The sequence below is a fragment of the Gymnogyps californianus genome, chromosome 8 (genome assembly GCF_018139145.2).
Source record: "Gymnogyps californianus isolate 813 chromosome 8, ASM1813914v2, whole genome shotgun sequence".
Lineage (NCBI taxonomy): Eukaryota > Metazoa > Chordata > Aves > Accipitriformes > Cathartidae > Gymnogyps > Gymnogyps californianus.
Genome location: NC_059478.1, coordinates 33,132,734 through 33,156,211, shown reverse-complemented (window position 1 = coordinate 33,156,211; position 23,478 = coordinate 33,132,734). Strand labels below are relative to the sequence as shown.

General features: G+C 43.8%; 1 protein-coding gene across 6 annotated transcripts in view; it reads right to left on the bottom strand.

The window, feature by feature from the left end:
• Positions 1-3,914: 3,914 nt before the first annotated feature.
• Positions 3,915-23,478, bottom strand: part of NFIA (nuclear factor I A) — a 248,415-nt gene continuing 228,851 nt past the window's right edge. For 4 of the 6 annotated variants that reach the window (XM_050900560.1, XM_050900555.1, XM_050900557.1 and 1 more), the window contains one exon: positions 4,044-4,119. In XM_050900560.1, the coding sequence (XP_050756517.1) occupies positions 4,102-4,119 (18 nt within the window). In that variant the 3' untranslated portion in view covers positions 4,044-4,101. Of the gene's footprint in view, positions 4,120-23,478 lie in introns of all 6 variants that reach the window. The other 2 variants (XM_050900556.1, XM_050900559.1) reach the window with 1 other exon arrangement.

Sequence of the window (23,478 nt, the reverse complement as noted above, 5' to 3'; positions counted from 1 at the left end):
GAATAAATAATAATGGCATTGCTGGGGTGTGCGGCATGATAAAAGCAAGTGCCCTCGCTGAAAAAACAGAGGAAAAAAGAAAGGAATTAACTCGAGAAAAAGTCAATTCGCGCTAAGCCATTTCTAGGGCTTTAAATTTGGATGGGGGGGGGGGTGGCTACAGGTCAGAGTATTTGTGCGCCTGACGGTTTCTGGAGAGAAGGAGACGGGGAGAAAAAAGTTGTTCGCCTGACTCAAAAAGAACGACCGGAGCGACTCGGAGGGGAGCGGGAACGTAACCTGATGCGGAGTCAGGGGCTACGGCCGCCGGCCCGACTCCTGCCTGCTCCTGCCTGCTCCTGCCTGCAGCCTGCACACCCCAAGCGGGACCCCTCCTGCTCGGCTCCCCACTCCTGGCTTGACTCGGAGGACTAAAACACTGTTTGTTCTCTACACCTGCACAGAACGGAACTGCTGTGTTTTCTGCGTGAGAGTAAGGTGAACGAAAATTTAATTTAGTGTGTAATACTTTACAACCCCTGTTGGTTAACACCCTTGACCGCCTACCTAATGTTTTAAAGCCTTTAAAACATTTTTTTTTCTCGCAATTCTGCTCAGAGTTCCCTAACTTTAGCGTCATCAAACTTAATATGACAAAATACCTTCAAAAATACAGCATACCTGTAATGTCCATTTACAATGGTTCTTCAGTAGCCTATACTTCTCAAGCATAGGAATATGCTATACCATTGAGAGAAGAAAAATAACTGTATTTAAATACATACAAAAAGGAAACGGGAAAGTTTTTAACTTAAATCCAGTTCCCAAAGGAAAAAAAAAAAAAAAAAAAGCAATTCTATGAACGCTGCCTTTATAACGAACAATCAGAAATTCCACTAAGCTAATTTGACAGAAATTTTTCCTCATTTAAACAACATTACAAAAGTCCTGCATTATAAAATAGGGTAGAATAAATCAGTGTAATCAATAAAACTATACAACATACAAATTACATATCTTCTGAGTGGGCAGTTTAATTCTCTCTCTTTGCAGCCATGACTACAACATGCTCACTAAAAACAACTAACTGCCCAAACTATTGCTTAGTTTGTTTTGTTTAAAAAAGGGTGCAATTTTATTGTATATACAACCAATTTACTGGTAATACCTTGTCTCATAGCAAGGTTCTGACAAAATGTTTGTCTAGGCTTTTTTCCCTTCACTGTGAAGCACTGAAAGCTGCTATTTTTTTTTTTAGTGCACATATGTCTTAATAAAGTAATGCCCAGCTAAGTGCTATAGGGAAGGCAAAGGATGCTGGCTAGAGGATGTGATACCATATACTAACAATCACACAATACAATAGAGCAAAATGACTACTCAACCACTTATCAGACACATATGAAAATCCAAAACATTTTATTTTTTCCTTAAATAGAGAATAACCAGTAAACAATTTTCAGAACTTGGAAGTTTAAAAACGTGCATATAAAAATGGGCATTATATACTTTTATTGAATGTGGATTGATTGCAGTCTGCTAATAAAAATGGGTGTGGGATCTGAAGAAAAAGGAAGTTTTTTTTTTTTTTAAGGCTTGCTTGTGAAAGGAACAGTTGTAAAACAAAAATTGCTTGAAGCAGGGTTCAGCTTAGTGCTTCACAGTTTGACTGCTTCTCTAAGAAGAGCCCTTCCTGCATGTGCATTCAAAATCACAAAAGTACAAAGACAAACACCTAAAACACACTGCGTCAAGTGCAGCACCAACTTTGGTCAAATAAAAAAAAATTAAAAGAAAAATTAATAATTGCTAAGCTTTTCTACATGATATAAGCAGGTATTGCATATTTTCATATATCTGGGAGAAAACAAAACAAAAAGGAAGACTCCAAATAAAATGTAAAATGCAGCAACATCCAAAAATACTGATAATCTAGCATCTACAGATCTCAGAATAGCACTGCCACTGACCATACAGGACAATAAACACTACTCCTATCTGCGGAACAACTAACATCCTATTTAATTCTAGATGTTGAAACTGACAATGGCTGACATAAAAGTCACATTTACAAAAAGTGTCTCCAAATGCTTGACTAGGGAAAAACCCCTTTCAATATAGGAACATGTGCAACAATTCCACAAATAATCGCTATCCAGGGCAAGGCACATTGATATGGAATTTTTTTTTTTGTTTCGTGCAAATTAAGAAAACAAAACAAAACATTGTTTCAGGGAAAAGATGAGGAGCAAAGTGTCTTCCCAAGAATTTCAGTTACTTGATTGTATAGGACAGTAGTAGAAACCCTTCTGAAGGGTCGAACAAACATAGTTTAAAGGCAAGTGCCTGGAATAGGGATTACAATATTGTGTCTTAATGCACTCTACTTTACCCTACATTAACTATATAAAAATTAGTTACTAACACTAGAACATGCAGAGACTTTCTCTGATTAGCTGGACTCGCCAACCAGAACGTATATATATGTATAGTATAGGAAACCTTCTTAAAGTTGCATGTGAAGCAAAGGGGTGCTCCGCTGTCTGATAGAAAAAATCACTTGCACTCTTTTTTTTTTTCTTTTTTTTTCCTTTTTTTTGTACATAAGATACAGGACGTTTGGGGTCCAAACTTTTTTTGTTTTTTTTTTTTTTTTTCTTTTTTTCTTCTTCAGCAAGTGCCCTTGCTTTGAACTGGCATAAGTTGTAAGATCAGCATCATTCGTTTCTGTAATGTTTTCTTCGCAGTCCAGAAAATGTACCAGTTCAGGGACACGAAGGTGTTTTACTTTCTGGACCGTTCTCTCTTATTCCCAAGGTGTTTGAGAACTGATAGACCCTATATTGCCGGAAACACGTAAAATTTGTCAGAATTGGCATAATCCATTATAGTGACTTTTAGCTTATAAAATTAACAGATATTATGATTTCATTTTAGTTATGTGCTTTGATAACAGAAAATGATTAATTAGCATTTAATGTAGTTAACATATTGTGGTAAAAGCACCATTAGATTTGTTTTTTTTTTTTTTAATTTTCCTTCAGTTTTAAAGGGATACAAGTTCAACAATAAAAAACATAAAAAGCAAAAATAGCTCCCCTTTTTCTTGCAAGGCTGTTTTTTACCCCAATAATTTAGAGTCCTGGGGTGGAAGGACTTGGAAAACAAAAATAGAATTTTCAACAATCTCTATCTTACAAAGATATTTAGCTATCCAATGAAATTGCACTTTACTCAATTCAAAATTCGATTGTTTTGATTGATTCCTGTCAGTTTCTGTCAAAACAGACCAACTTCCCCATTTCTGCGTGAATTTTTGTGTAATTGTTGAAAATTGTTGAAAAATGTTTTTTTTTAAATGTAAGTGCAGCATTTCAAACTTTTTTTCTTTTTTTTCTTTTTTTTTTTTTTAGTGAATAGTAGTAGTTCGATGTTTTAAATCGCTCTGCAATTGAGTGGAAAAAAATTGTTGACAATGCTCTTATGGTTCATGTTACGTATCTAAGTGCCGACTGTAAAAAAAAAAAAAAAAAAAACCCCAACAAAAAAAAAAACCTGCAATTTTTTTTCCGATATGTTACAGAAAAACATGCTCTATGTCTGTCCGGTAAGTTATATATTGCAGAATTCAGCTACTACAAAAGTTATAGTTTAAGTGTGTTTCATGATTTCTCAAGAAGTCTCACACCTGTATGGGAAAAATCGATGAGGATACTGTAAAACAGTTAGGCTCCATATGGAAAGTGTGTTACAACAGCGAGTTGGTAAGCAGCAGCAGAGGCTAGTTCTACTCAGTGTCACCTAACGCTTACACTACCAATGAAACACTTCAAAAGTTATGAAGCCCAACCATTTCCAGCACCATATGAGAAATTACAACAGTCCTAAGTTGTCTAAAAAAAAAAAAAAAAAAAAAAAAAAAAAAAAAATCTCGAAAAAGTTACGGCCTTTGCCATTCAACCATAACGTTTGCCATTTCCATGTACTAGTTTGCTGTCGGTGTCTGCTCGCCTCCCCTTCCGCCGATGTGAAGTCGCTGCGCTGCGTTGCTGCTGCTTCCGTGTTACAGAGGTGGGAAGGGGTCTGGTGGTCTGTCCGGTGGGTGGTGGGAAGCGGAGACTTTTATCCCAGGTACCAGGACTGCAAAAGAGAGAGGAGAAGCGTCAGCCCCGCCGCCCGCTTTCGCCGCTTGCCGAAGGGCTCCGGGCATCGCCGCCAGCCTCCTCCGCCAAGAGGGGGGCTAATTGAGACCGTGACGAATCGACCTAATTACAAAGCTTAATTAAAAATACTGTACAAATCAATATATTTTTTTTTCGCCGACAGTCGCTGGACATAGCTACAGATGAACGCGGGGGTCATGTCACGTTACAAGTTATCAATCTTTTTAATAGATTATAGCTTGAAGATCCCTCCAGTTCACTTTTGTCTAATCCCCTGAAAAGGCGATACACATTCGCCTCTCTGTGCCATTTATCACCCTGCAGTCGGGGTTTTCTTGGGTATTTAGGCATGTGCCAGCATAAGCATCTGTTGCTTTATACTGCCCTGCTTCAACTGTCTCGCTGGAACAGATGCACAGAAATTCAACAACAGGGCTGTTTTCTTAGGAGAAATGTGGATCGCTAGAGAAAAGCCAGGATAAAGCAAATCTGGGGGAAAGTGGATCAGTGAATATGTCCCGTATCTCTGGCCATACTTCTGTTTCAAAACAAAACGTGGACCTCAACTAATAGCTTTTCTTTGGGAAAACCTTTTAATTTTTTTTTTTTTCCTCCCCCAAAGGGAGGGAATTCCCTGGGAATTCAGCTCTGCAACAATACCGTCCTTAACCCAACCGCGCAGATGCCCAGAGCACAGAAAGCAATTTCGCTCCTCGATAGGAAAATAAACACCGTCGGAAAGCTGGAGTGGGCTCTGCTGGAGTCGGGGCAGTGCCACCGCACCAGGGAGACCCGACTCGGCCCCGGCGAGGTCAGACCAACCTGAACCTGGGATGAATAAGAGCAGTGTTAGGCCCTGGGATTGTACACGCCGGGGGATGCTACTTGGCAATGACATATTGCTGTGGGAATACACCAACAAGCGGCAACTATTTAGCCTGAAGTAAAGTAATACAACAAGAAAGATTCAGGTATTAAAGAGCCGTTGCTGATACCCCACGTTTTTACTTTGGCTCCCGTAATATATGAGGTGCATATGTGTGCATGTATAAACTGACGACAAGTTTTACCAACTTTTTCCTCCGTTCCTTTTCAGCGTTTGACGTGATTGATAGCATAATCAACCCAGGGAGGATTTATGAACATTTACAGAAGACTCTGAGGCAAGTTTCATGTGGGACTTGGAGATTATGTGGTCTTGCCATGGAGGTAGGAACCGGTAAAATAAATAGCACGATCGGAGAAGTTGTCCTGCTTCCAATACACCTCATTAACTAACTCTTCCTCCGCTCACCCTTCTGAATACAAACACACCAGTCCCATATCGGCTCCATCTATTGCCTACAGATTTTATATTTAGACTTACGCAGGCTGCAATTAAACAAAATAGTTCTCATATGTTAAGTTCATAAACAGAGAAAAGTTCTGGCAGGATTTGTGAAGCGGTGCCAAGTCCCGTTCCCCTCCCTGATTGCAGGGCCCTATTGATTTTAGGCGGGCGCAGGGAAGCTGAGCGCAAGCCGTGCCGGAGGCACCTCCGACCACCGCGGGCTGCAAACTCTCCCAACTTCGCAGGGTCGTCCCTTACGCTTGCCATTTGAGCGTGACAGTCTTTGGCCGGTCTGGGAACTGTGGAAGTCCCCAGCAGGGAGTAGAGGGGTTAAAAATTCAGAGCCGATGGTTCAAATCTATATTGCAGATGTCCAATTGGCTCCCATCGCCGCTGGCCTGGCCACATGGCCCAGCGGCCGGGGATGGCGGGAGCTGCTCTGGCCTCGCCACTCCTCTTTTGCTTCAAAAGCAGATTTAAAAAGAAAAAAAAAAAAAAGAAAAAAAAAAAAAGGCAAAAAGCGAGCAAGCTGCGGTTGCAGAGGTGGGGCTGTTCACGGAGGAGGCCCGGGGTGGCGAGGCGGCCGCGGCCCGCTCCCCCGGGGCAGGGGGCTAGGGGCAGGCAGCGGGGCGGCGGGCCGGGGCTCCCCTCCGCCCCGGCCGGCAGGGGATGCGCGCCGCCGCCCGTCCGTCGGTCGGTCGGTCGGTCGGTCGGTCGGTCCGTCCGTCCGTCGGCCGCTCCGTCGGTCCGTCCCCCCACGGCTCCGCGCTCCTTCACGCATCTTGCTATTCAGCCTGCGCCTCGCAGACAAGGTTACCCCAGAGCGGCTCTGTAATCCTTCACTGAAATAGGCTTTATTGATTGCTCTGGTCTATTGTTCCCTTTTCAAGTCCCCCAAGTTCAAGTTCATCCTGGTGTTACATCATGTCTCGTTGCTAGGGGCAACCAGACAGCCCCAGACGTGACTATCATTAGCAAGAGCCGCGCTGCGCCCTCCCACCGCCCGCCAGCCGCTCTGACGTAGCAGCCCCGCTGCAAACACATTGAAGTATTTATTCTGCCTAATTTATGACCTCCACAGCAAGAGAGACCCCCACTCCAAAAACCAACACTGTTGTATATTTAATTAATCTGTCTTTCTCTGGCACTTGGGAAAGTTAGACAAAGGTCTAATTATTGTGTGTCGCTCCCCACACTTTTCTTTTTGGGGTGACTATTTGCATGGGAAAAGAAACGGCGAGGCTGGGCGCAAGTCCCCTCCCTCCAAAACACCTTTTTTTTCTCCCCTGCCCTATTGACATTTCATGAAATACTTTAGCTGCTTAAGGGAATTAGAAAAAAAAAATCTGATGTGAATGTAACTCCTTCTGAGTTGGTATTCAGTAACACAAATCAACTCATGACATGTTTAAATTTAAATGCTAACCACACACTCTGCGAGTTACTTTAAAGGTTAGTTTTTAATCAATAGAAGTTGCTGACTCCGGAGTTTTTAGCGGCGCAGTGCAGCTCTGGGGCCTTTGTCTAGCGTTGGGCTTTCAAACTTTTTTTTTTTCCTTGAGATGATTTTAGCAATGATTTGCAGACACAGAGTGCTATTGTGCTCCTGACTAGCAACATGTCAATAAAGGAGTAGAGTTACCATGCACTAGGGTGTCAATATGACTCCTGCAGACACTGCTCGGCCTTAATACCAATGAAAAACTTAATTAACCCTTACAGGATCGACCCAAACTGCACGGCTATTTTTTAAACTTCCATGCCGGGGCTCCGGATCGCCTTTACTGAAAAGCTGCTTTTACGGGATCCGAACTCCGAGCACCTCGCAAACAGCTGCATCCCGCTTCGCCTGTTCCTGCAGCCCCACTTGGATGAGATGTTTTATGGGCTGAGGCAGCAGAACAGCGAGACAGAGAGCGCATTTACCCATCAGATCCCACCAGCACCACTCTCAGGATACCGTTTTAATTTAGAGCGTCTTACAGCTGAAACGCACACACAGAATGATCCTCCTTTTCTACTAATCATTTTAATATTAAGATCTCATATCCCCCTCAAGCCTCCTATACACGTCTAAGTCTTCCCGGATTAGGTCTGAAGAGCACCATTGTCCTTCTGAAGCACCTGTGAAACTTCTCTGCGAGGGGAGAGGAGACCTCCGCGCATCAAATGAAAACGTCTAGGAAGCGTATTATGCATTCGGAGCCCTGATAGTTGGGATCTGTCAAGTTTTTGTGCACTATTAGGGGGCTTAGAGGGCAAAAAAGAAGCCCGGATCCCTACGTTCGGATGGCTGAAGTATTTTATGCCTTCTTTCAGAGCGCTGCTCAACGTGGTGCAGGCTGTGCTCTCACGTCTAACCTCCTTACCCATTTTATCCCTTCACGTTCTGTAACCTATCCGACTGCACCCAGACGGAGAACGGCGTATTGCCTTTCTTAATTTAAAATCTCCATTTAAATCATGTGCACTATCACAGTACCGTTAGGATGATATTATCTCCGTGCGTTTTCATAAAAGAGCCAGTATTTTATTTCCCCTCTATTTACTTTGCAGTACTGTTCTCCCAGTGAGTTTAGAGCTAAATGAATCCACTGGAGCTAAAGGTCCTACTCGGTAAAATTACTGCCACACAGTTGTCGGTGCCACTACGGGTCTGTATTGTCCTGCCGAGCATCTCGCTGTCCTTCCCCAGTGCTCAAGGTGAAACATCAGAGAGAATTCTGCAGTCCGGTACGAGATCTTCGCTTCCCTTTCTCCAGTCAAATGAAGAAGTAATCTCATCAGGTTGAAAAGTGCTGACTAAGGATTTAATAAAGTGCCTGCAGATGTGTGTCATCTCTAAGGTATTCAACTCATGTAATGCAAAACAGTTCCACACCGAATGTGCTTATAAAATTCCATTTAACCATTGCAGAGCTCTATTTTACTGTTCTCGGAGGAGTATTATCACACTTTTTTTTTTTTCCTAATTTACAGCACCATGAAAGTTGAAACTCTGCGCTGCCAGTATCTGAGAATCCTCACAGTAGTAAGGTTTTATGAACCATAAACAATATCTACTTGACTGAATCCTAAACAGGAAGTCTGAAATGGCAATTACGTTTCTTTGATAGCGCAAGTCTATTTGTTTCTTATGCTCTTCTGGAGATAGCAGAGACACACAAAAATCCTCAAGCCACTTCTGACAATTGGGTCCTTTGTATGGGAAGAACAGCAAGGAAACACTCCGCGATTCAGGATATTTAAAAGGAGAAAAGCTGAAAGTGCCTCATTGACTCCAGTAGCAGTTTCTGCCTGCCTCAGGAGCCCAGAAACAGGCCCATTGTTGATTAAAATCTTCTTAAACCAGCCTTCCTGCAAGACGTGTTTCACCCCCGGCTCCCAAGCCTAACTGTGAGCACCGCTCACGTGTTTTAAACCAGAAAGACAATCAAATGCAAACTTGTTAAATTTACTTCTACCTGCACATCTCCTGCCCTAACAATGAGACCTTTCAGCTCGCACAAAAAGTGAGGGTTGTAAAGCAGCCCTATCTGTTTTTCGAATTAAAAAGTTAAACAAAAGTCCTCAAGGGCAAAGTTTAACGCTGCGGAAGGAGGTTGTTAATGTGGAATCCAGAACTGGGTGTGACAGTTGGCTTATTTCTCCGGGCGACGTAGGTTATTTAAGGACATTCACACGTTTGAAACTCTGACAAACTCCACACGTAGGAGCTTTTGCTTCACCTAATCCACTTAGGGCTAAGACCTGGTCTGTGCTAGCCATTTTCTTTAGGTTTCAGCCCGGTTCGGCTGCCTGGCAGTGGGACGGGTCGGTGCCATCGGGACTTCAAACGCGGCTGCCGCGGTGCTGCGGCCGTTGCTGCCCCGGGCATGGCTGCGCTTGCAGGAAGCTATCGCTGCGCGGGCCTGGGCGGGAAAATCCACCTTTGATAAGAGCCTAAATAAAAAAAACTTGCGGCTTTAGAGCTCACCGGCAAAGCGGCTGTTTGAGCAGCCGAGCTGAACCTGAACCACGACCGTCGGGCACCTGCGAGGATTCATCACAGCGCATCAGTTCAGTTGTTTTGGTTGGGGATGACGTTTCAGTCATCTCAAGAACTTCAAGGCAATCAAAAACATTAACCCCGGGAAGGTGAATCGGGGTAATGAGTCCTTCTGGTTGCAAAGATGAAATGAGAAAGTGAACAGCTAGGCAGCAAACTGATCCTTTAGACGTCACCTTGTGAGAGGTCCCGGATGGGAAGGCCCTTCCCCACGGTGGGTCATTTGAAAGCAAGGGGCCAAAACTGGGGCTTTGATGCAATTTCAAAAGGGCTGCCAGGGTGAGTGAAGGCAGTGGCAACTCAGCTTCTGGTGCGACTGGCTGGAGGGCTCCTGCAGATAAAGCAACTGCCTTTAGTTTACCCCACGTCCGAATTCAGCCCGCTTTTCTATGGGTTTCTCCAGAGTTTCTCCAGGCATGAAATTTGATCCTACTGCATAAAGCAAAAGGTGAATATTAAAGACAAGGTCACCTTTGTGCCTATGGAAGTTATTTTCTTAGAGCTGGGATTAATTATTTAGTAATTATATTTTCCAAAATGAAATACCAAAAGGGACATAAGTAGCATATTGGTCATCCCCAAAGGGACATAAAACAGTGAGTGAATCTTCTGGTTGTCCAACATCCACACCCAGGAGAGTTGCATGCCCCACTATGAGCATATTTATACTGTCTCGAGGAAGATAAAACCCATCCCGGGAGGGACACTAGTCTCCAGGCGATGTGTACAGTAGCTCTGCATCCAATAGCTTTTGCGCGAACGCCAATTGTGGCAAACTGCATTAAATTACGTGCAATAATTTTGTAATATGGACTTCTGCCTGCTGACTATTAAAAATGTATAGTAGTCCAAACCACTTCTCTCCTGGGACCAACAAACCCACTTCAGGCAAGATTTCTGCTTGGGTTCAAACCTCAAGTTGGGAACAGCTAGTGTTTTTAACTAAGTCACCCCAAACCCTCCCAAATCTATGAAAACACACTCATACAGTAACTCCTGCTGTTGTTCCAGACATCTGAATGTTCCAGTAAAGTGTCCCAGCTGGCCCCAGATGTTTCTTAAGTATAAAGCAATGCTCTGAGCGCTGGACCCCCTGCCGCCCGAACCTGAAGCTCAGCGGATTAGAGATTGACTGCGCTATGACATATTCGCATTTAGCCTGAATATAATACAGCAAAGACTTATCAGTGGCAAATGTTTGAAATGTAATCCAGCAAGCAGAGTAGGCTGGCACTTTGACTATGATGTATAAATAATGTATGGGAACTTAAGATCTAAATTAGATCTTCAGGAAGAAAACTTTCCCTTTTCTCTGACTCTAAAAGAAAGTTCTCTCACAATGAGGTCATTTTTATGTTCGTCTTTCGGTTTACAATTTTGCTTTTAGACAGAGGGTCTTCCTTTTACTTCGGGAACATTTTGCGAGTTACAGTTTTCCTCCAGTTTTCTAAATAGTTAAGCAAAGAAGTTCATGTATTTGTTAGTAAATTGACTTTGAAATCTGCAAAATAACTTCTAAACTTTGCGTCGTACGCTGAAAGCTAACTGCAGTAATGCTAAACCGTAACCCTTGCTGTTTAAAAAAAAAAAAGATAGTGGGGTGAAAGAGAGAGAGAAAAAAGAAAGGGAGAAAGAGAGAGAAACAATCCCATTTTGGTTTTTGTTAGAGGACGGCATACTACATAGATCAGAGACTTTTCAAAAAATAAAAACCCCCACTGTACACAAAGCACAGGAAAATGTGAGGAAAAAAGGAAAAACCTAAAAGCAGCTTAGAATGTGTTAACTCTGCCATTCTGTCAGCTTAAAGAGTATTTTATGCTTGATCAACAGCTCTCTTTTATTATGCTTTTCTTTCATTCATTCAAGACATCAAAGACCAGAACCACCAGTGTACCTGATCTACCAGAAGAACTTGTAAGGGTGTTCTAAAGAAACGGGGGTATTGGGAGCCAGACACCCCTGCGGACAAGGCAGTTCAAAGAGAATATTTCAACAATGATTACATTTTGTAAATCTTTGTACGAAAGACAGCTTATTTCCTGCTTTTTTTCATGAAAAATAGATTCTATCCATTAAAGTGAGCCCACAGTATGAAAGTTACTTGAGATCTGAGGTACAGCAAGCGGATTAAGTGGATGGTGAGATGAAATCTTTGAGAGAGACGATGGCTTTCTCTGATATTTGTTGCTGCCATAAGGTTTTCTGACTGGGACAGAAACTTTTTTTTTTTATTTATTTGTAGACTTGCTGGTGGCAGTGAAGACGTTTGTAAAAGGAAAATAAACCAAAATGAAACAGAAAGGAAAATTGTAACAAATAAAGGAATTAAGAAAACAAATGGCTGCAAAAACCTTTTGACATGTTTAAAAGAAAAACTATATATATATTTGCCCCACTCCAAAAATTGCAGGCTAGCCATTTCAGTCCAGCAGACAACTCCGAAGCGCAGCACACAGACCCAAGCCAGCTGTTTACTTTTCAAAGCCGGTGGTGGTTTCTGCATTGATAAACTATATAACCTCACACACACACAGAAGGGATTTTAGCTATGCCAGACCTCATTGCTCTGTCCCGGTCTCTTTATGTGCTGTCACAGAATAAAAATGATCCTAACACAAACCCTGAAATAATATCTTGCTCCAGAAAGGACATCTTTGTAGATATTTCCTGAGTTACTGCCAAAAAGAATTTTTTTTCGCCCATTCATCCTTTCAAAGTTTTGCTATAAACATAGCCAAAATTGTTCGGGAGTAATCAGAAATGACCAAAATATGACCCATCAGCCAAGTACAGCTTGGGGGGGAGGAGGCTGTCCCCACGCCTGCGACCAGGCCAGCAGCCACCTCTGCCACCACACCTGGGTGACACTTAGCGGCATTGGCACCTCTCTTCCTCCCCTGGTACATACATCGCCTTTTGCAAGGGAAAAAGAAAATAGCAGTACGCGTTTTATCAAAGAAGCAAAAAGATAACACCCGCCTCGTGGTTTACATCTACAATTGTGATTTAAAAGTAAATATGCTGCGAAGGGGTTTTTAAATTCTGCACTTTATGCCTCGCTTTTTAGACTGCCCTGTATTTTCCTCTGCTGGAAGCACGGTTAGATTTGCTAGAGAGTGCAACACTTTAATATTTCTCACGCTAAATCTCACTTCTTTCTTTCCTTTTATGAAATAGAGCGTGCTTCGGGACTTGGATCCGCTTATAACTTCACGCCGGGAATTCCCGTGGAAACTGGGATGGCAGACACACTGCTGCGACGGGACTTTCCAGCATTTTGCTAGGAAAAAAGGAAGCCCTTCGGGAACCGCCGTGAGCCTGCTCCCGACACTACAGTGCCTGTGTTTCCCTCCGTTTCCCTGTGCCCCTGGACACGGCACAAAGCCGGGGGGTGCACGGGGACCCCCCCAGCCCTGATGGTGGGTGCATGAGGCCGGTGGCAGCCCCGGCTCCCAGCCCCTCGCAGCTGCGGTCTGCCCGTCCCGGGCTCCGGCAGCGCGTTTGCAAGTTCAAGTTCAGGTTTAAGGGAAATAAAACGCTCCTCAGGAGTCTGCAGCCAGCCCTCATTTACATGTGATCCCTCTGAACTTCGCCTGCGCCAGCGCGCCCTGTTTCCAGGGCCCGCCGAAGGAATGTTTTACAGTTAGAGCCCGCAGTGCTTTCTCAGGCATTTTAGACCCAGAGGCCCAAGTTTCAAGCTGCAGCATTAAAAGTTTCCACAGAGCTACTGCAGAGAGAGGGAGGAAGGGGGGGGGGGGGGGGGAAATGAGGAGAACAATATCGTCTTAATTGTCTCTATATAGCTCCACAGTTAAAGTATTACTTTTTAAAGGGACATAATTTATTCTAGAGGCACGGTGTTATAACAACCAGTACATACTTTCACCGCAGCGTAACCCGCTCTATTCTTCATTGTGCTCTCCGGTTTTGTTGCTTTTGCAGAACTCCTTGTTACCCAGTCCCCTATACTGTACTTACAGTTTTATTCAATTTAAGCCAGTTCCTGCAGTCCTCAGGCAAGCGAAACTTCCCTGAAGCCTCAGGAGTTTTGCCTGCACCAGGACTGCAAAAATAATCTCCCTGCAACCACCGTTTCCCCCAAAGTTTCTTTACTTTCATTGCTTTAGACAATCGGGGAAAGTCATCCAAAGAAAATCAACCCCCAGTCTGGGCCTCCCAAGCTCCATTTGCAGTGAGACAGCCTGAGCGCACACACACGCACAGAGACACACGTACACACACACTCGGGGGGTTTGCCCCCGGGACTCTCCTTCCCTGTCCCATGCCGGCGGGGAGCAACGGAGCGACTGGAGCGACGTGAGGGGCCCCCAGGGCCGAGGGGTCCCAGCGGGACAGGCTGCTCTGCCGGCAAGTTGCTGCAGAGGCTCTGGTTCTTTGCTCTGCAGAGTTTGGGGTACAAAAGGTAGTTTTCAGCTGCTTTTCTTCACTGCCCTGAGAGTACTTCAGAGTACACAGCGCAAGGGGAAAGCGAAGGGAGATAATAACTTGTACTGGAGGGGAGAGCAAGCGCTCCCTTCGAAATCCCCCCCAAAGCCTGCAGCGCCTGGTCTCAGCCCGCACTGGATGTCTGTGGGTGAAGCAGACAAATGAGCAGCCCCGCGGTTCCACTGAGAGAGCAAAGGCAGCATGCACAGCCTGATAAAAGCAGGGCACAAAATAGGGGGGGACGGGTCGGCGGAGGGCCGGGATGTGGAGGCGAGGAATTGGGCTGTGGACAGCAGGAATAGCGGGGCTGGCAGGGCACACGCCGGGCAGGTGCAGACGGACAGAGGGACAGCATGGGAGCTGGGGACTCCGGGACGATGGGGGCCGAGACAACAGCGCATTTTCAGAAATGGGCAGAGAAAGGCTGGGGTTTGGAGACCACAGAAAGGGAAGAGGAATCGGGGTTTTGGCAGGTCCTACGTGTACTGGGCAAGGAGATCAAAGCCGGACTCCAAATGAACATGGACAGAAATAGGGGCATGGAGGCAACTCTGGTGTTTTTGCCACATTGACCTTAAAATTAAAGTAGACAGTGAGCTGGAGGAATAATGAATCAATTCAGCAGTGAACCCCCCTTCCCAAATCTCCCCTTAAAAAAAGAAAGCCAAGAGGGCATCGAGCTGAACAAAAAAACCCCTCCTGAACGTGAGAACTTTTGATGTCTGCATTTTTCCTGATGCTTTGTAACTTGCTAAACTTAACAAACTGCTCTAAGAAAAGTGGAAGGCTGTGCACCATGCCGGTGCACAGCGCTCAGCCGCCGGGCTGTGCGGTCATGGGCATCAATGCCGGGACTTCTCCCCTTACACCGTGGAGAGCCCCCGGCCAGGGATGTGGTGGCCGATGAGTCCCGTACAGCTCTGTCAGGGCCATCGGGGTTGGGATGATACAGGAGCTGGTGGGGCGAGCAAAGGCCACCCCAGCCTTCAGAGGTAGCCAGCTCTCCGGTGGAGAAATGGGAAAAGCCTTCACAGCACATGATCTGCCTTTGGATGAGGAGGGACGTATTAGACATGGTTGGCTAAAGGGAGTTGGGTCTTGGCCTAGCGTGGAGTGATTTTCACAGATACTGTGAGATGCCAATGAAAGTCCTGGTGGAGTGTAAAGTCATTAAATGAGATGAAATTAAACAATTTGGTTATTTCTGCTTCATCATATTTGTGCAGTATGGCAGGCAGAATGAATTACTACTAATGATCAAATTTAGTAATACTAATTAAACTATCTCAATTTAATTAATACTAACAGAGAAAACAGACAAAATTACTAATGTAAACCTTGAACTTAAAATCAAAAGGTGCCTCTTCACTTTTATGAGTCACTGAATCTGAGGCTTTTCTCTGAAAATAGACTGTATAGAAGTGGCTCTTTGTACTCAGTAAGTAAGCTGCTCCATTGTACGGAGAATTACCGCTCTCCCCCATCTTTTTTTTTTTTCCTTTTTTCTAAATGTTACTACTTTTACTCCTCATGTTCCTGAAAAGCCTCCAGAAGAATCTGAACTCTGTTTTGACTCACGCAACATCAACAGGACTGATAAAGCCGTTACCATTACTGGGACAAGTTCTGCCCGTGTTACTACGGTTAGGAAGACAACGAGTTTATAAAGAGCCTGTGGAGCCTCCCTTGCTGGGAATGAACCAGACGGAACGTAACCTGGCCTATATTTTCAGATTTAGCCTACAGTACGAGTAAATCGGGAAAACCCCAAAACTAACCCCATCTCTACATCAAGGAAGATTGCTTTGGAGTCACTGAGAGATAATACCTGTAGCCACAAAATAAAAACTCTAGAGATACATGATGACTGCACTGCAAGTGCGCCCCATAAAGAAAACTTGAATTTTAACCTTTATCTTATTTGAAAAAGACTACATTTATTCTACCGTGCACAGCTATAAGCAAAATACAAGCATAGTTAAACAAAAATATTATTGTATTTCTAAAACGAACTCCTGCTAATAACAAATCTTCCATCTCCTACTCTCATCGCCTTCAATGAAGGTAGAGTCGGGTCCAATACCATAGATTCACAGGCATGATCTTTAACCCAAAAGACTACAAGAAAGTCGTTCAAAAAAAAAAGAGAAGAGCCAAACAACGAACATTATGTGTAAAAGTGTTCCTGCAAAATCTCAAATCTCATTGTTTAGCACATGCAAGGATGAAAAAACCCAACCCCACATGCAAACTTCATATCTAACTTTATCCCCTTTTTAAAAAAAAGATCTTTTCTGTTGTCATATTTAAAAAGATGTAGTTATAGCAAAAGCACAAAAGGATACCTAAAGGTGTATAAAGCTGCTCCAAGCAATGCAGAAATTACTGTGTTCAGCCTCAAAGGTGGCTGCATTTTATTGGTAGTGATTTTTGTTACTCATAATTAAAATTACACTTCATTGGCTTCTGAAATGTGTTTAGCTGCATCTCTTCATGTGTAATAACTAGTATTTGTATAGATGATGTAAGAATTGGGTCATGCAAGTGAATATGCCTGAAAATATTATGATTATAGTGTCAGTACTGTTTTCAAAATTGAATATTAATAACCAAAGTAACTAAAGGCTACATAGTTAAGCCGACAAGATATCTTCATGTTTAGCCTCTTCATTTTTATTATTTTTTTTTTTAAATCCTGGTTTTAAATTAAACTTTTCCAGTTCTACTTCTGTTCAAGTAGAATATACTATAAAAACAAATGCCTAAAACAAGACGATACCTTTTGTTGTTCTGAGCTAAAAGCAGGTAAAGTTTGAAAGCTACAACTGGGCATGCTGTTAGTAATCCTTACTAAGAACAGACACCTCTGTTAAATTTAAAATATAAACAGGTTTTAACAAAATTGCAGTCATTTTGCTGTTTTTCTTTTGAAGCCCCAATCCTTCCCCTGTATGCTATTTACATTTCTCTAGGATAGTCCAGCACGAGGGGAGGTGATGCTCAGTGTCTCGGGAACATGAAATCTGCTGCAAACTGGTGAGTCCTTGTCCGTTAAGAAATGGCTTCTCATCTTCTGGTCCCTTCTTAGGGAATTTAGTCTTAGTTTCAGAGCAAGACAGTCTATTTTGCAAGGTGTTCACCTCTGGAGTTTATTTATTCCTTGACCTCCATGTTAAGGCCATTAAGAAAAGGTGATTCTTATAACAGAGGTAGCTTAATGCCTATCCATTGGGAAGGATGTAGGGATTGTGGCCTTTAATTTTTGACCTTCATTGTAGATTGTGGTCCTAATCCTTTGATTGCAGAATTGTTAAAAAGTATATATGGCAGTTGGCAAAAATCTTAATGTTCCAGTAAATGCAAAAGCCATAAATTCAGCTGCTGACCTTTTCCATCCAGGTCACATGTGACACCTACTGGAGTTTGTCAGGCTGTGTGGAATTTATGGAGCTCATATAGGTATCAGCTGCGAAAGCTGAACTTTCATGAAATGTCTTTCAAAGGCACTTCCAAAAGCCTTGTAAAAAGTCAGTATGTCTTTTTTTAAGGGTATACATTCTACACGCATTTTAAAAGGTCTCATCATGCCATCTCTGCAAATCTTCAACACTTAGGAAACTCTTAAATTATTACTCTTTACAAAATAGAGAAATCAGGCCAGGCATGTAATTATTGTGATTACCAACTCCAAGAGCCCCTTTCCAAGCCTACAGAATACGCTGAACCTCTGCGCACTCCTTTCTTTCTCATGTGCATCTCTTTGCCCCTCTCTGAAATCAATGGTATTGATGGCATATTGTCAGTCAGGGAAATGTGATTTGATAGTACCCTAAAGCAGTTGCAAAAGAAGGGAAGGAATACAAAACCTACTCAGGTCCACGCCGTAAGCGTGAGATCAATGTTTTCAATAATACGTTTGCCACCATGTAGCACCCTAACTGTCGCAATTAATGTAGAAGGAGCTGATTAACTTAAGTAAAGTGCTCTCCACTGTGTAAACACATAAAGATCTACAGGGCAAAAGAGGAAAGAACGAACAAAACGTCATTTTTATATTTTATGTGGACACATTCTTGCTTTCTATTCTGCTCTTGTAACAATTACTGTACTAGCCACTCTGACAGAGTCAATAAATCGATCTGGGACCTGATGCAGCAGCGAGGCAGACGACTAATACAATACAGCATTATCTGCAATGGAGGTTGGGGGCAGGCGTGGGGTGGCCAGGAAATCGGCCAAGTCAAGTAAAAGCAGTAAGAGGCACATAACTATAATCTTGCCTTATACTTGTTTGATTTGTGTGTGTGTGTGTGTGTATGTATGCATGTGTGTATCTGAACAAACATGCCGCTCTGCAGGAGGAAAGTGCTCTGCCCATGCTGCATCTCCAAAGTCCTTAGAATATCCAAAGTCCTTACGGTGCTGCAGTTGGTCACAGGACCCTGTAGTTCAGCGAGGATCAGCACCCACTCTGATTTCATCATGTTGGCAGTGTGGCCGACGAATTTAAAGATCTGATGGCTCTCTCCCCCACCACACCAAAGTCAGTACCTGCTCCCCCTCTCGACTGCGCCCACCACAACAGCGGCAAGAGCTGCTGCTTGTTCATTGAAAAACAAATCTGGGAGTCCCCTTCCATGTGCTCTGTACCTTTGAACATAGGAACTGTCACGTTTTGTCAGCTTAAATGGTCACTTGGGTCTGGTATTATGTCTCTGACAGTGGCCACACTCCTCTTGGGAGGAAGATGCAAGAATCCCTATAAAGGAGATGGACCAAAATGATTTGGCCTGAGGGGAGGCTGCTTCCCAGCCCCATGCAGTAAGTGGTAGGCCTTGTAAATCCATGTTAGCGGGGAATATGAGATTGAAAAAATAAAAATAAAAGAAAGTTTCCTGCTGAATGGAAAAAAGAAAACTGCTTTTTGGCAGAAGTTCTTCAAGAAGGAGAACATAGGCCATTGTTATTATGAAGACTTTTCAATGAAAACACAGAAAATCATTGCCTTTTAGAGTAATTGTTTAGCTAAAGAAAGGTTACACAGCTTGTAGAGAATTTAGTAAGAAATTAAATCTCTCCAGCTCATTCATCATATTTCTGCATTTGCCAACTCTTCCCACCAGGCCCACACTTACTTCTTCTCTCTCTTCTCCCCTACTGTGGAGCATAAGTAATGGCCATAAAACCCACAGAAAGGGTGCCTTACGCGCAGGCTTCCTGTTTATTGTAAGGAGAAGGAAAAAATGCAATAAGTTTAATTGCTTAGTTTGGGAAATTCGTCTATGTCCATTGTAAATAATTGTATGCTATATCTATTGGAAATAGGATGCTTAGTGTTAGTTTCCAAAAAAAAGTCTGAACTGCTCATCGGAGCCTGCAAGGAGTAGGAAGAAAAAGCACAGGAAAAAGGATCCCCCCTGCTGAGGACTAACCCAGGCATTTCTGGACTGATTTGGCTCCAATCCACTTTGAAGATAAGGCCACATGATGGTACTGGGAAGTTTTCCACGAATCTTTACCTTTATAGTGCAATATGTGCTTTCTTCTTGAGGTATACTGTTCTTTGCTGCTTTTTAAGAACTGATCTGAGAGTGAAATTTCATACTGCCTCTCTGCGTGAAAGCTCAATTGAACGGGCTTTGTGCACTGGGCCGAGCAGGCAGTGAAGAGAATGGGAGTTGGCGAATGACCCTGATTTCTGGTCACCTTTGTATCTCCTCTCTGTGGAGCACACTCTGGACTGTCATTAGCAACTGCGATCAGAGCAGCACATTCACACTTGTGTTGCACTGGGGACGTGTGGCTATGGAGCTATTATGTGATCAGGGGCACATCAAGAGCACCACGACCGCATGCGGGCTCTTTGCTCCCATCATGGTGGAACCATCTCAATTTTAGCTCAGCGAAGGATTCAGCCAACATTTCCTTGACTAATTTCAACAAAAGAGAAGAGCGAGTTTAATACAGCCAAACACAAAGCAAAGGCAGGATCTGAAATCTTCTTTCAGCTTCCCAGGGTCTGAGACCTGCTGATGCTTGCTAGAGATTGACACTGCATTTTCTATGCACATTCTCTCTAGACTTATACTACATTTTTAGAACCGTCTCCAGGCCACCCTCAAGATCAGGCCAGTATAGCTGCTTCCTGGGTGGAAGATGAAAGCACCAACATTAAGGTCACAAACCAGTAGCTTGGTGCCACTGGCTCTGGAGCAAAACACTTTTTGCTCAGGGATCAAAACTTTCAGTGGTCATAACAGGGCTCAAGCCCACAAGAGCCCATCCTTCTTCAATGCCCTTCAGCCCACGCAATTACTGTAAATTAAGTGGTCACATATACAACTTTCTCTTCTCACGCACTCAACTGTTCTGTTTCTGATCTCTGTTTTGGGTCTCCCATTTCTTACATGTATTGTAAATGTCTGGTAGGAATGCGATCCATGAGGATATAGGGCCCCCATAGGCTCAGGAGCAATCTAAAATTCAGATGGCACTTTGGGCACTGTGTAATTCTGCTCCGGGTGTCCGAGGAGAGCAGCCCTTGCTTCCCATTGCTGGTATGGGAAAGTCCATAGATCCCTGCTAGGTTTGGAAGGAGAGTGATCCCTCTAACTTCAGCAGCTCTAGAAAGTAGCAGTCCAACACCCCAAAACTGTGTTTTTATATCTGGCCTCTGCAAATTTGTGTTCCTTACCCAGGAGAGACGTTATTCCTGCATGCAAACGATGTTCTGAACCTGCCACTACATTTGCTGCTACGGGCCAAGAGAGGGAAAGGGGCAGTCAAGTCTCTGCTTAAAAGTGCTTTACAGCTTCAGTTTCTTCCAAAGCCATGCGTGCTGGCCTAGGGAGGTTACTTTATGGAATATGCGATTCTCAGGGGGCTGAACTGATTTGAACAAATGCTTCCAAATTAGTGTTCTTCATCTTCATTCCCGCTCAAACACAAGCGGTGCATTCAGCCTTGAGGATAAGTATTCTTATCCTGGGGAGGAACAGTCACCTAAGCAACAAGTAGTGCAGACCTGGCTTATAAATAGTTCTGCTCAGAACCCCCAAAATAAAAGGCCTGATCTTGTTCCTGCAGCCTCTCACGTTCTCTGCACGTCCACCGCCATGTACGAGCCACACGCACCCCTTACGCTTTTTCTGAGCACGAACTGCTCCGCGAAGTGAAGCGGTGGCTCAGCTGTTAGCGCGCTGCAGCAATACCATGAAATCCTGACCTTACCCTTCCTCCCCGAGGGCCAGCAGGTGCTGCCTGTCTGACCAGGGCAGTTCCTGGGCGCTGGGAAATGGGAGAGAGAAGGGTGCAGAGGCAGAAAAGGACAGGCAGCTTGTGGTACTCATTAATAAAGCACATCAACACGAGCTGGGCGTGAGTCTGGCAGCTCTGCGTCCCCTTCTGACGGTGCAAAGGGCAGGGCGCTGTGGCAGGGGTTCAGCAAGAAGCAAAAATGGAAAATCCCCGTGAAGCGAGGCACATGTTTTATTTGTCAAATGAAAAATGTGTGCACTGGTTTCTTTCTTCCATAGGGTGGCAATGGAACCTGGGCACAAAACAGCTACGCGGTTTCAGCTGCCGGAGCGATAGCTCTGGAGGAAGTGCATTAGCTTCCTATTCAAGGTGCTGACTTTGATCTATGAATCCTATACGCTCTTGGGCCTTGCTACCTGCGAGACTGCTTCCCTGCCTCCCCCCTGCCTGCGCCGCCTCCAGCCGCGGCGAGGGGCATCACCCGCACTACACTCCTCCGAATTAAGTGTCTAGGCAGCAGTGACTGGCTGTTATCACAGAAGGACCATCTACTCTGGAATTTGCCTCCCTCCCTCGTCTGACAGAGCTCACATCTGCTAACCTACAGGACACAGCAGAAAGCTCATTTTTTTCTCATGCCCTTTGTTTTAAAGTGCTGCCAGTGAAAAATTGCAGGTTGCAGTTTGCTTTCTAAAAGGATTGTGGGGAAGTAAAATAGTCTTTCCCTTGTCTCTCGAAAAGAAAGTAATTGTACAATTAGGTTTGTATATGCACCTGAGGCATAAGGTGTTTTTTTAGAGATAAATAAAAGCCTAAAAGAAGAAGCTACAAAGATACCACTGTCTAATTCAGGAACGGGAGAGAACAGGAGCAGATCTAAAGAAGTTAGCAGTTTCCTTATACTATAAGCATTTTGCTAAACTTCAGTAATTCCCCAACCCAACTTACTATAGGGCAGCATTACTCTGTTATAGATGTCTTTCACAGCGTGCATTTTTGTACCTGGTCTTTATAAGGCTGGTAGCAAGAGCATGGCTGTGCTTCTGAGCTTGCTGGTTTTCATACTTGTCGTTTTGCTGCCTAGATAAGCTTGTTTGACTTTTTGGTTTTTTCTTCTACATTATTGCGGTGTGCTAGGTAAGTTAGGAGCCTTTTCTTTCAATTGTTTTGCGTTAAAAAGGATGAGCTCTATCTAGAGCACTGTTATAGCTGGGTGACTCTAGGGCCCCACCAGGGAAAGTGTGAAAAGACAAGACCTTGGCTTCCTATCCATGATCTGACTGTAGCTTTGGGATCATGCAAAGGCAGAAGCAGGAAGAGCTTCTACTTCTGTTCTTCTAGAAAATAGTTTTATGTTTTCCTAGAGGAAGGTAAGGGAATAAATATTTGTTTTTGCGCTTAACTAAGTTTTAGAAACTAACGGGGATGGATCTGATATAAAGCACGTTTACATTAGAGAGGGATTTTTCCTGGAACAGCTAGTCAAGAGGGTGCGTGATACACTTTCTCTCTTAAGCAGAGAAGAAAACCATGTAGTTTCTCACAGGTGGTAAAGCAGTTCATCCTCTGCCTGGGTGCCTGCAGCAGGAGGCAGTTTCTGTTGTGTGCATCCTTGTAACCTTACTGTGTAAGGCACACGGGCTACTGGCAGGTAGGAGTGATTAGATGGAGCAGGCATGTGTTGCTCAGGAGCTGTTTTTAGTAGCCGAAGTACAATTTCCAGGAAGATGTAGCGTAAGTAGGTGGCAAAGAGGACTCAGCCTAGTAAACAATGTTTAGTGTGAAGTGGAGCTGTAGCACACTGAATACACGATCCCTAAAGGAATTTTGTACCATAGAGCAAAGTGAGGGCATTAGAGATCAGCAAACACCGTTTAGAGCGGCGAGTGACAACGCAAACTCCGGTCACAAAGAGCAGATTGCTAGTTTAGTGTTACCAGCTGCACGTACTCTGAGCGCATATCCTGTGTTTCACAATTACTTTTATCGCTTGGTTAGGAAAAAAGAAAAACCCAAAACTCAGAACCCTTTATTCTTTATTAGTGTTGTTGCTACTAATAGGCTAGTCCCTAATTAATGTGATGGTACTTTCCCATTCCTCTACCACTCTCCTTATTACAAGTCCTCGGCAATACGAGAGACGTATCTATTACTTAGTCATGAGGTATCTAGACCAGCTTGCTTTTGAAACTAAAGACTGCGTACCCCAGGCATACTGTATGTCTGATTTGCATATGGAAAAGGCAGTTAAA